Here is a 14,286-nt window from a genome sequence, read left to right on the forward strand (position 1 = left end):
GCAACTACATATTTTGGTAACTATGTCTTGTTTAGACCAAATGACGTAAAAGTATATCAAAACTCAAAAGTTACAAGCACACCAATCATGTAAGGGAGAAAATTAGAATCAATATACGTCATTCCAACCAATGCAACTTATGTCGTACTTGACGAAGCACACACATGGTAGTAAAACAAAATCTCCTTGCCAGATTCAAGGAAATTAGAGCAAGAGCTACAATATAAACTTGAAGAGAAAGGACAAAGAAGTGAGGCTGAACAAGAACAAAAGGTATGTGAAAAATATAACTCACATACAAAGGAGATATTTTCAAAAGGAGAAAATAATAATTCATAGAAAACAAGAGTTTATGAAATTCCAAACCTATTGCAAGAAATAGTTCAAGAAGTTCTGCAACCTCAATTGAGAAGAAAGACACGGTTGAAATGCTCAAATGCCAAGTGTATAAGTTCAACATTAGCAGGATGTTCTACAATAAATATGCTACTACCTTTGAAGAGGCTTCAAAGTGTAGGGATTGGAATAATCCGATGAAGGAGCAGATCCTCAGAAGGCATTGACGTCATGATGCCTGCAAAGCAAGAATCGCTCACAATAGACGCAAAGGAAAAATGAAGTTGGTATTGAGGGGGAGTGTTAAGAATTCATCACCAACTTAATTATGTACTTAAGACAAGTCAAGAAAAATTTAGAATATTTCAAAGGTATGGAGAATTGAAGGAAGATCTTTAGAATGAGTATTCTATACAGAATAGTCTAGAAATGTTCTAGATAGGGTAGCTCTAGAATTAAGTAGTTGGAAGAATATTCTAGAATATAGTAGAAAAATATGTTTACCTAGATTCTTCTATCACATCCTATAAAAAGAGGTGGTCTGTTTGAGTTGTAACCAACCAAGAAAGAAAGGAACCAAGAAATTAAGCAAGAGAACAAATAATAAGTGAGTAAGAAATTATAGAGATTTTCCTGTAAAAATTTTAAGACCGAAGCTGGTCTTTACTTTAATATAATAAAATTCAAGTTGTGAGAAATCAATAGTGTGTCTGTCGTCTCCAGCCCAAAAATATTCAACATCCTGCAGTTCTAAATTCGATAGTAGTTGTTGAAGCAATATAATCTCTGTGGGTATGTTATCAGAGTGTTTGAAATCTATAACTATGTGATCAGTTCCATTTGCCCTGTTTCACACAACTGTCAAAAGCATTTTATTTGTGCATAATAGTGCATACAGTAAAGACAATTGTGTACGCCTACCTATTGAAATGAGATAACATACTTTGTACTTTGTATTTGATACTATACTTGAATTACTAATGTTTTTGCTTGGATATTATCCATTTTACTGTTGCTCATTGAGTTGTATGTTTCTCATTATGATTAATGCTAAATAGGTCAATATTGAGAACATTAATAATTTTTCAGTCATTATGTATTTATGAGGTTTAAATTTTTGTTAAGCTAAGATCGCCTCTACTTGAAAAATGATTATCATAAAAGTTGTAGACTATAGTTAAATGACCAATTATCACGTACAGTTCACCTTGCATCGATGGATGTATTTTTCCCTACAAGAGGCAAGTCAGGAGGTGCAAACTATGATACATTAATTTCTTATCTCCACAAAGCCAACATTTCATCGGTGTGTGCTAACCTTTATTTGTATTCTTCGGATATTTAACACGAGTAAATTGATCCTTTGTTATGTTGTTGATGTTCGAATGCATACTAATAATTATATATTAAAAAATTATATTTATTAGAGAGTAAATATTTGCTCAATGTCAATAGATCATATATTCGTTTATGGTGTCTATTTACTTATATAGTATATGATTTAGTGTATAGATTCTTAGCTTATACACAGAAGATTAAATTATCGATTCTTATAAGTATAAAGTTTTTTGTTCTCAATCTAGGATGAAAATTGGAAATGTCATCGGGTACAATTGTAGCTTAGATTATATGTAATTTATTCTTGTTTTGGGAACGGTATAGTTCCAACTTCTTGTGACAGTATATTTTGTATGTATTAAACGAGGCAGAGTAGAGATAATTGTTTTAGACTGACTGACAAAAAACATATTCTCTAAACTATTAAATGTACTTATATTCTTAATCATGATATTACTATTATATCTGTATATATTAATTATCGTTTTGATTTATTAAAAGGTGAGATTCTAAGATGTGTCAATATGCCTGGTAAATTGGATGATAATAATATATATTGGTGAAATAATGAGTTAGTTGATGGAATTCATGTCTAGTTATAGATATTTATTGATATGGCTTTTTGAGAAAGTTATAAGTTTTCATTGTGTCAAACCTTGCAAGTTCGTTTATGAATCTGACAAATGATTAAGTTAAACAATGCTCTAAAGGAAATTAGTCATTAAGTTAAATTCGTCAGTCATTTAATTTATGTATAAATTTAAGGAATCCCATAGTGTAATTCAATAATTACATTCTGTCCCGACAAGTTTAGTAATTATAAAAAATCCCTTAAATTTGTTGAGCCGTGATACTTTAGACTCTAGTGATACATGGTAAATGATACATGGTAATTTTAAACTGTTAAGAAAAAATAGGGGAAAAAAAAGTACAGTTACTGTTGTTAATAAAAAAGCTTAATTTGTGGTAACAGATCATTAATCAGCACTAAATCAGCACTTAATTGGATATTTATTTCAAATTTTAAAAATCAAAGATTATATCATCAATTTTGAAAACAAATTTTTTAAACAATCTGTTAAAATTGGAACTACAGTAATTTTATTGTTGTTACAGTGGATTTTTCAAGATGAATACTACGATTTTGATGAGACATTCCAGAATTTGGGTGAAAGAATTGCAGTATGAAAGTTACAAAATCGACGAAATCGTTGTTGGAGATTCAATTTTGTTTTCTAATCTCAAAGTAGCAATTGCAGCCGAGTTGGATATTGATGTAGAAAGGAAAGAAATTGAAATTCGATACATTATAGAAGGTAACTCCTGTCCGATGAAACTTAAGAACGATATGAGTGTTAAACTACATTTTGAACTGAAAAAAAATATGCCACCTTAAATCGTTTTTTTAGTCTTCATCATTTACTCCCCTTTATTTTAGTAGGCGCCAGGAACTTTGCATAAAGTGAAGATCGCTCGGGGTGAGTAGAAATGTACTGTTTTCCAGCCTGGATTTTCAGTGTATCCGTTATGTATTGACACAATTGAAAAGAACAGAGGTACTGTACATAACTTTGATGGAACAAGTGGAGAAATAACATGTGTAGAAGGAACAACACATGATACACAGGCTTTGGCAATGGTTGAAACTAGCTTATTTGATTCACATGAAAATGCAGAAGTTGGAGTTGCAAATGTTATAATCAATTTAGATATTGTTGATGTGAAAACAGGTCAGATATATAAGGATAAATCAACACTTGTAGATGTGATGACGAAATATAAGATAAAGAACAACTTCAATTGCAAAGTAAAGAGATCTGATCAACAAAGGTATGAAAGTGTTTTGATATTTTAATGTATCAGGTGTTGTTTTATATTTTAATTAGTACATGAAACATTACTATTTTATATGAAAACCTGCATGTTTCATATGTTCTTTTACATTTTAATGTATCATCATTTGAGTAATTTGTTTTTGATACATTGGAATAACTATTTTTGATACTTGAATATACTACTACTGATATAGTAAGGACTGTATCAATTTAAACAGTCATATCACAACTAGTGGATATTTTCATTAAATTTTGATACTTTTCTTAAAAATTGGTTGATACTTCTTGTATAATTCATTGTTTGATTACTTTAAACATAATTGTTGAATATATTATATGATGCATTTGATATGTGTATTAATATGCTTAAAATATGTACACAGCTATGTGTTGGTATGCTTTTCAGAGAAATGTGGTTGGACTATAAAGGCGTCGTGCAGGAAAAAATCTGATTTATTCATTTTTAGAAATTTCAATAGTGAACATACGTGTCCGATGAGGGAGAGGGTATTAATCAAAGTCCAAGCAACAGTCGGATTTGTAAATGGAGTGAAAGCTCCAAAATTTGTCAATTATAAACGAATTTATACACCAAGAGATATAATTGATGATATTAGAGAATATTATGGGTTTGAAATATCTTAACAGCAAGCATGGCATGCTAAAGAACGTGCACTCTCCATGATTTGGGGAAAACCATCTGCAGGATATAGACAGATACCGCGATAGATACACATGTTAAAAACTGTGTATCCAGATTCTTATATAAGAATGCATAAGACTGAAGAGGATGAATTTATGTATCTATTCATCTCCTTAAGACCATTCATTAGGGGATTTAAATACTGCAGACCAGTAGTCATTGTGGATGGTGCACATCTGAGTGGAGCTTACAAAGGGACATTTGTATCAGCAAGCACACTTGATGGCGCAGGTATTTTTTATTTATAGTAATGATGTCTTTTTATATATTACGTATTAAATAAGATAATGTGTGTGTAATTAGGTTGCATATTTCCATTGGAATATGGTGTTGTTGACACCGAAAATGATTGTTCGTGGGCATGGTTTTTCAAACTGTTCAAACATGCATTTGGCGATAGAAAAGATATGTGTGTTGTTTCAGATAGAAATGAGAGTATCATGAAGAGTGTGAGGATTGTGTTCCCCGATGTACCTCATTATGCATGCATCTGGCATCTTTGGAAGAATGTATGTGGAAACTTCAAAAGGAGCAGAAAGGCCATAAGTGATCTATTCTACTCTATGGCCAAGGCATATAGAAAGGAAGATTTTGATAAGTTGATGGCAAAGGTTGATAGAATTGATCACAGGGTTAAGGAGTACCTTGAATATGCAGGTTACGAAAAGTGGTCAAGAGTTCATGCAACAGTAAACAGAGGTAGAATGATGACTTCAAACATTGCAGAATGTATCAATGGTTGTCTTGTTGAAGCACGCGAATTAACTATATTAGAATTCTTGGAAGAGGTTAGAATTCTTTTTGGATCTTGGCATTGCAAAAACAGAGAAGTAGCCTCATACACAAAGGACACATTAGGTAGAAAATTTGAGGAATTGTTGATAATAAACGCGGCTAAAAGTTCAAAAATGGAGGTATGTATCATTATATAATACATTATATTATATGTATCTAATTCAGTGTATCATTCTTCTTTTTTTTAACATGATTTGTTTTTTAAAAATTATATATTTAAAATTTTTAATGTACACAGGTTGTTCCATCATCGGAGTTTATTTTCTTAGTGTATGAAAATGGAAGAAGATATATTGTTTGTCTTGAGCGGAAAGTATGTTGTTGTGGTATATTTCAACTAGATGAGATACCTTGTTCACATGCAATCGCTGTATTAAAAAAAAGAATGTCACCGATATGAATCTGTATTGCTCTGATTATTACAAGCCTGATGCGTTGGCAAAAATATATAAAATTTCAATGGTACCAATGCCTGATAAGGAAGACTGGTCAGATCCTAAACACGTGGTAGCTGAAACTGTGTATTCACCTAGATACAGAAGATCATCTGGATGACAAAGAAAAAGAAGAAGAAAGAATGCAGATGAAAAGATTTCGGTGAACACAGACTGTTGTGGACAATGTGGACAAGAAGGGCACAACGGAAGAAGTTGTACTTTCTATCCAAAAGAGAAGTGAATTAGTCGTAATGTTTCTATGATATCAAGAATAATTTATAACGTAAACATTTTAATGAATTTCAGTTTTCATTACAACTGCAAATTGAACATTTTGTGTTTAGATAAATAAACTTACAAACATGTGGTAATTAAATTTGAAGTCGTGCTTTTGATTACAAATACTTTGTTATTATTGTTGTTGATAAATATACTTGTGTCAATATTTGTTTTTAATATAAAATTTTATAAATCTTATGATATAGTAAGATATATAAATTTAAGAATTATTAGGTAATATAATGTACATGATACATATGGTTTATCTAGTGTATCATATACTTTTATTGTGTGTTTTCGGTACACATTGTTTATCTAGTGTATCATGTATTTTTAGTGTGTATCATTGATTTGCACAATGATACATCTCCATTAGATAAAAAATACAAAATATTATTGAGGTTATTGTGTAGTTTACAATGACTATAAATCATGTATCATGTGATTTTATATAATTTAACTTGTGTAATGTTTTTTTTGTTATGCTTTTCTTGAAATATACAGTAAATAACTTTACTTTTAAAAAATAATACCAATTCATATAACTATGCTATTCAATTTACCTAAATATCATGTAAAATTTAAGGATTATAGGGTAACATAATGTACATGATATATACAGTTTAGCCAATGTATCGGTTATTTTTAGTGTGTGTTTGGCATATATGTATCATTTGGTTTTGCCCAGTGTATCATCTTCATTAAATAAAAAATTTTAAAATCTTTATGTCTGTGTTCAATTATAAATACTTTGACTATACTTTATTAAATGAATAAAACCTGTGTGGGGCTATAATATGTCTGATATTTATATTTTAAATATAAAAGTATTTGTTACGCAATGTTAAAAAAAATTCATGGAAATTGACAAAACCAAAAAAATAACATTAAAAAGGATAAAAATAGTTGTTCAATAACATATAAAAACAATAAATATAACATTAAAACATTGTTTTATCATGAAATGCTACACTATGTGAACTAAATCTTCTTCTAGTGGTGGTGTGACTACGCCCCTGGATTTTGGTGGATCATATTGTCGATAACATATCTGCACTTAGCCTTCTCACTTCCATAACTCCACAACAATGCTCCATATCTTTGACGCGGGTAATCAGGACTAAAATCAGCATATGATATATTGATTTGATCACTGATATACTCAGCAAATGCAGTAACATATAACCCACAGTCTCTACAAAAAATACAGAATAAATTAAAAACATAACGGTACATTAAAAAGGGCAAATGAAAAATTCTTGATACTTACAGGCTATCGCATTCATGTGTAGGGATGTCTTGTGCAAATTCAATCATGAAAGGAACTTGAGACTCAAGAAGTGAACCAGTAATGTTGTCTTTATATGAATGACAATCAGCAAATTTTGTGCGTTCATTTTCTTCAAAAAATTCACTGTCAAGTAGGTATGAATGAAGCATTTTAGACAACATTTTGATCTCATGAGGAATTGTTTTTTTCCTTGTGCTAATTGATGAGTCAAAAACCCTTATCAACCTGTTTTTCAACTCAACAACAGCCAACACCCAATGAAATTCTTGATCACATTTAATTGGGATGTAGACCTCATCTACAAGATGTCATGGTAAAGCAGTTGGTATTCCAAACTCTTTGATGATGTTAATTATTGACTTCTCATGTACAGATACAACTGAAACGTGATCAATATGTTCTTGTGTAGTAAGACTATCATCATCATCGTCCATGTAATATCTATCATAACAGTTTTTTACATATGACATGGACAACTAGTGGGTTGTTGTGTATCTGTATTGATCCATGCTGCAAAGTTTTGATTTTTTACGAAGGTAGTAAAAAATCATTTCGATGTGATATAAACAAAATGAAAACATTGTAAGAAATTATATACATCTAAACAATATAAAAAAGGAAATGTAATTATGTGAATATAGTATGATACTTTTGCAAATTAAATAGTATGATACTTCTGCAGAATGTATCATTGCTAATTAAATAGTATGATACTTCTACAGAATGTATCATGTTGTTATAATATAGTTATGACTGATACATATTTCATAAATAGTTTAATATTATTACCTCATCAAACAAACATTTATTTGGCTGTGACATGGCATCAAACCAATTCTTGTTCATTGGAAAAGCAACAACAAAGTCCATCATCGTAAATCCAAAAGAAGAAGATTTTGATCTGTATTTATCGTCCGATGGGTTCCTGCATATATGACACATAAGTTTTGAATATATGTACATGATACATAACACTCACTTAATTATAATTTTTATATAACAAAGTATCATGAATTAGTTGTATAAAAAATTATTACGCCTAACACTTGCAAAAAAAACTGTATAAAACTTACTTATTGTTATGATTTTTTAGAAGCTCCCTTGACAACCAATTCATGTAATCCTCAGTAAGTTTCAGTGAAATTTTATCTGTAATGCCATATTCTTCGAACGGGAAATAGAGTCAAGCCATATCCTTCAATTTCTCTTTTCCCTTCTCGCTTGACCCAAAAGAAGTACAATATGGAAATTGAATCCTTCTTGAAGGCATTCTATTTCTATGCGCAGGAGTAACTGCATCAGTTTTAACAGTAATCTCCGTTATTGGAATATCAGTGGGTAATTGACTGTCGGTCAACAAGTACTGGCTGCTAGTTATATTTTGCGCATCGTAAGAATATAATGGTCTAGCATTAGTAGGATCTTTACCCAAATCTTTGATAAGCGCATCTATTGCTGCTTGAGTTGATGGCGATATTATTGTTGAAGTGGAAGATTCCTGTATAATATGAGGTAATGATTTTTAAAATAAATTTGTGTCTAATGAAATTGTGTGTCATAAATCAAAATTGAAAAAGTACCAATGCATCCGTTGTTGTTTTTTCGGGCAAAACATGAGGGATGTTGTGCTGAACATTGTCATCAACGTCTTGGTCCATGATATGTTCATTTAAATCTTGGTGCGACTGATGTGCGTCACCATCCTGAATATGCAGTCTTGAAATAAAAATTCTTAATATAATTTGTGCTGATACGTAACATTGATTATAATAACATGATACATAGTATTGAGTAAATATGCATGATACATGACAGAATATAAAATGAGAAAATAAAGTGATCCTGATACAAAGCATTGACTATATGTGCATGATACACAACATACCCAATGTATCATAAACATTACCTTTAGATTATCACTGACTAGTTGTTCACCCTCATTTACGGAAACACCAACACCATCCACATCGACATCCCCTGCATCGTCGATGATATGATGCTCACCATTTTTACAAGAAAAACCACCACCATCCTCAGTTACACACCCATATCATCGAGATCAATTGGTATTTGCTGAGATGTTTGTTTGTCAAACCGAAATGTGCTTGTATTAGCCTGAAAATTGATGTTTTCTTTGCCTATAGATTGCATCAGCTGAGAGTGATTTGCTTTTATCAAAATAATTAGTTCCTCAAATTTCTTGTCAACCTAAAAATTTTAGATACATTTAGGATAAAAAAAGTTTGTTTAAAAATAACAAAATAATATACTTACGTTAGTTTTCAAATGTCCTTTCAACTCTTCAATATGAGGAATTATATTGTTGACATTCTGTGAATCTGCATACCCATGAACATCAGCAGCCGGGTTTGGAGAAACGTCTGGAACAGAACCATGTACATCTGCAGCCGATTTCGGTGACACTTGTGGAACATAACCATGTACATCATCAGCATTCGAATGTTAAGGCAGACTTGACATGGAAACATGTACATCATCATCCGGTGTCGGAGACACATTTGATTGATCAGGCTGGTTCTGTTCTGACACCTTCTTTTTTTGAATAATCGATTTTTTTCTTCTTTTTGGTGGTGGTGGAGGAGATGTATCAGAAACTCTAGAATATGTCCTCAATAACTGTTCGGGCGGTTTTGTGGAGAAATTATCTAAATCATCTTCGTCAGTTGGTTGTACTAATGATAGTGATGTATAATGAGCATGTTCAACTTGAGCAAGGTCAAAGGCTTCAATTTCCTCTGCTGTTGGGAAAATGTTTGAACATGCATTCTGAATGTATCACAACACATAAGATAATTTAACTGTTAGATACAGTAATATTTCATAATGTATCACAAAGACATAAATAACGATATTCCATATATAAAAATAAAATTTTACCTCTTGGAAAATGGTAGACATAAGCATTTCAAACTTTGTCTTTTCAGACACAACTCTCCAATTGCATATTCTTGGGATGACATTTTGTTCTCTCACAACTATTTCAGAATTTAAATTGGATGCACAATCGAATATCCAAACATTTAGTGGATATGGCATCCCATATAATCGGTACAACTTTTTACTAACATCAAAATCATGTCTAAGTGAACCAATTAGTTTGGAAAATGATAGTTGACCCCAATGAAAATGTTGATATCTACCATCTTCAACCATTACAAAGTCGACAATAGATATAGCTGTATTATCAAGAATAGCTAATACAAATGTATGAATAAAGAACAGTATAGACATTTGGAGTGTATCCTGATTGTTCTCCCAATTACCCATCTTAAAACCGTTGAACTAGTTGATGCTTTGTAACACTAGTGACTGCACCAGGGAAATACTTTTGAAAAAGCATACAATTAGTTTGTTCTGGGTATTTGAAATCATTGGTATTTCCTCTGATCTTAAGTCCTGTTAATAATACAAATTTATCTATACCAAATTTCAGGACACACCCGTTGTAATGTCTAATATACAACACATTAGGGTTGCTTTGTTCCAATTCTAAAAGCAATAAGTACTTAGTTATTTGGCCCTGAAAATTACATTTAGAAATGTCTAAAAAGGGTCCAAAAATTGTATCCTTAAACATTTGGATGACATCCTCCCCTATGTATTTTTCAAAGTCCTTTAGGAAATTGTTGTTAAAATTGACAGCAAACCTTATGGCATGTGTTGTTATCTTTTTAACCTTGTACTTCAGTGGCTGCAATTTGAAAATAAAACAGCAAATTAAAATGATATAGAAATATAAATACTAAATAAAACAACTAATAACTTACTGATACATGGTTTCAGTTTTCAGAATTTCATACTACATGAAAACATGTGATACATGTCTACAACATGTATCAGTGAATTAAATAAAACATTATAACATGTGATACATGTCTAATACATGTATCAGAAACATCGACTAAACAACATACACACAGATTCTATATGTATCATCAAGTACAGCTGATGACGCATTTATTAAACTTAGTGAATGATACATTATAACAATTTTCAAAACATGTATCATTACATAAACTAAACAACTAATACCTTACTGATACATGATATCAGTTTTCAGGAATTCATACTACATGCAAAACATGTGATACATATCTACTACATGTATCAGTGCACTGACTAAACACTGTACACACTGATTCTATATGTATCATCAAGCACAATTGATGACGCATTTTACTAAACTTATTGAATGATACATTATAATAATTTTCAAAACTTCATGATACATATAAAATATTATGATACACAACAAATTCATGTATCAATTCACCATCTAAAACCCTATACGCACTTATTCAAATGTATCAGCAAGCACATTTGATTCCTTAAAATTTTTACTAATTTAAACAACAGATTTAAGTACCAAAATACTAACCTGAGACAATGTAGGCCTAACAACAATGTTTGCTGCTTCTTTTTTCCTTTTTTGTTGTATTTTGACAACCTTTTATTTTGATGTTTCGCCAGAGTCTTTGTTTGAATCCTTCTGAAGATTCATGGGATCATGCAAAGACTTTTTCTTATTTTCTTTCCAATTTTCATCGTCGAAATCATATATCCTTCTACTAATTAACGGATTCATTACTACGATGTAATAGAACAATTAACAAAAACAAAAAAGAGAAGAAAATACGAATTGATGATGGATTAATAATAAAAAGATGCTGGGTTAAAACAATTACAGATTAAGAAGATAAAGACGATGATGGATTAAGAATAAAAAGAAGAAAAGAATAAAATATGCTGGGTTAAGAAGAATGAAGATGATTATGAAAAAAAAAGAACTGAGACTTGATGGAGTAAGAACAAAACGGTAGAAGTTAAAAGAAGTTGTCCTGCTTCCTGAAATTTTTACTTTTTTAAATTTCAAATTTTTTGAATTTTGAAATTCAAAATTTCAAAATTTGGTCTTTTATTTAAAATTAATTAAATTTAATAATTCAAAATCAAAAAACTGATTGAAAAGGTTGAGTGTTTAAATGGATAAAATTTAAAATTCAAAAACTGATTTAAGAGGTTAAGTGTTTTAATGGAGAAAAAATAGGCATTAAAATGGGTAATTTTGTATTATAGGAGAGAGAATGTAATGTATCTACAAACTTACACTAAAATAAAAAAAAGGGAAATTATGTAATATTTAAAAAAAGTAGGAAAAATTAGAGAATATAAAAATTATAGTTGTGTATTTAAGTTATTTTTCCTTAATTTATTAACTAGTATCTAAAATCTTAACAACGGAATTACATAAGTGTTTAATGGGGAATTACGAAATATAAATAGAGGAGTGCAATTATGAATTTCTAGTGAAATAATTTGTAATCTATTATGGTAAGAATTATTCAAATTAATTATTTGAAATTATTTTCATAATGTTGGGAAAACACCGACAAGCACAAAAATATATATGGTAAAAGGAATGGAAATAAAATGGGAAAATAATGACACCAAGAATTTTACGTGGAAACCCTTCTAAATAAGGAAAAAAACCACGGGCCAAGAGGAGCAACTGATATTACTATAGTAAGGAATTTTACACTGTGTAGTCATAAATATAACACTCAAAGTGACTACTACACTGTAACGACCTGTTTAGTCGTTTTGAGCAGCAAACTTCAATTCTGGAAAAACTGGCAGAAACGACGGACCCCACGACGGACCGTCATGGGCACGACGGACCGTCGCAGGGTCTCGTTTCAAAACACTTAGAAAATCTGAAATTAGGTACTAAAAATTGACTCTCTGAACTTCGTAACGGAATGGCAGGACGGACCGTCACAGACTCTTCAGAGAAATTGAGTCTCTGAACTCTGTGACGGGGCAGCAGGACGGACCGTCGCAGGCGCGACGGGCCGTCACAGACTGCGTAATCCTAGTCTGGGTCGGATTTCTTGATACGTTTTAAGGGACGTTTTTGACTATTCCTGCTTTAATTATAAATTTAGTGGGTTAATGTTAATAAGTCTAATTACTTGGGGGTTAAAAGAGGTAACCTTAAGTTAATTAGTGGGTCATTATTGCTATCTTTTATTCTTAATTATATACTAATTAGGGTAAAATAAAGAGGGTTTGAATAAAGAAAAATAGAAAGAACAAAGAGTGAGAGAGAGAGAGGATTGATCGAGAGAGGAGAAACGAAGAGGAAAACACAAAGCTTTGGGAATTTGCTTGCTTGATCACTAGTCTTCGGTGGAGGTAGGTTATGGTTTTCATGCTTTCATAGTAAACTCTTAATAGAGAATGATATGTATCGGTAGTATTGTAAACCCTTCTATGTGCTTAATTGTATGCATGCATGAACGTGATTATATAATTGTGATTATATTAAGCATGATGAAGTTATTAAATCCCAAATCTTGATAAAAACCTAATCTCTTTTTAATGATGATGCCTTGGTAAGGGAGAAGGCTTGATGAACTAAAGTAATGACATTGATGATGCCTTGGTAAGAAAGAAGGCTTGATGAATTGATGGAAGGAGATTAGGGGATCAGGTGTCACGAACCGACACGTAGAGTTAGGGGATCGGGTGTCACGAACCGACACGTAGTATTAGGGGATCGGGTGTCACGAACAGATACGTAGTATTAGGGGATCGGGTGCCACGAACCGACACGTAGTATTAGGGGATCGGGTGTCACGATCCGACACGTAGATTTAGGGGATCAGGTGGTACGAACCGACACATAGATTTAGGGGATCAGGTGTCACGAACCGACACATAGATTTAGGGGATCGGAGTGTCACGTACCGACACAAGAGGATTAGTGAATATTGAGGGAGCGGAGTGTCACGTACCGACACAAGAGAAATAAAGATAATGAATCTTGAAAGATGTTAATATACTCAATCTAATGAACATGACTCCCAAATGAGTATGGTATCGAGGTTTGAGTCCTCATGTGTGAACTTGACGGTAAATGTTAATGATATAGTATTTGTTGTTGCTACATGTTGAGTATCATAGTTGATTTTATGGTATTACTTGGTATATATTGATTTCTATTTTGAGTTGGCCGATGATATCTACTCAGTACCCGTGTTTTGTACTGACTCCTACTTTTATGTTTTTTTCTTGTTTATTTGTGGAGTGCAGTAAACGTGCCATTTTCTTTAACTCAACAGTAATTCAAGCAAGTCTTACTACATCGGAAATTCAAGGTGAGCTAATGCTTCTAGCTTGGACTGGATCTTCTTCTTCAAGTCTTGATGCCTTGAACTTCCGGCATGGACTATCTTCTTGTGTATTTTT

At 31.7% G+C, this 14,286-nt stretch overlaps 1 protein-coding gene across 1 annotated transcript; it reads right to left on the reverse strand.

The window, feature by feature from the left end:
• Positions 1-6,731: 6,731 nt before the first annotated feature.
• Positions 6,732-10,302, reverse strand: LOC109118889 (uncharacterized). Its single transcript, XM_069296674.1, has 12 exons — positions 9,913-10,302; positions 9,489-9,801; positions 9,289-9,437; positions 9,060-9,222; positions 8,921-8,991; positions 8,595-8,717; positions 8,254-8,512; positions 8,088-8,163; positions 7,818-7,939; positions 7,240-7,312; positions 6,994-7,137; positions 6,732-6,918 (listed from the first exon to the last, which is right to left on the reverse strand). Exons 1-12 carry the CDS (start codon positions 10,300-10,302, stop codon positions 6,732-6,734), a joined length of 2,070 nt encoding a protein of 689 aa, XP_069152775.1.
• Between the last annotated feature and the right edge of the window lie 3,984 nt (positions 10,303-14,286).

The sequence above is a fragment of the Solanum lycopersicum genome, chromosome 4, assembly GCF_036512215.1.
Source record: "Solanum lycopersicum chromosome 4, SLM_r2.1".
Taxonomy (NCBI): domain Eukaryota; kingdom Viridiplantae; phylum Streptophyta; class Magnoliopsida; order Solanales; family Solanaceae; genus Solanum; species Solanum lycopersicum.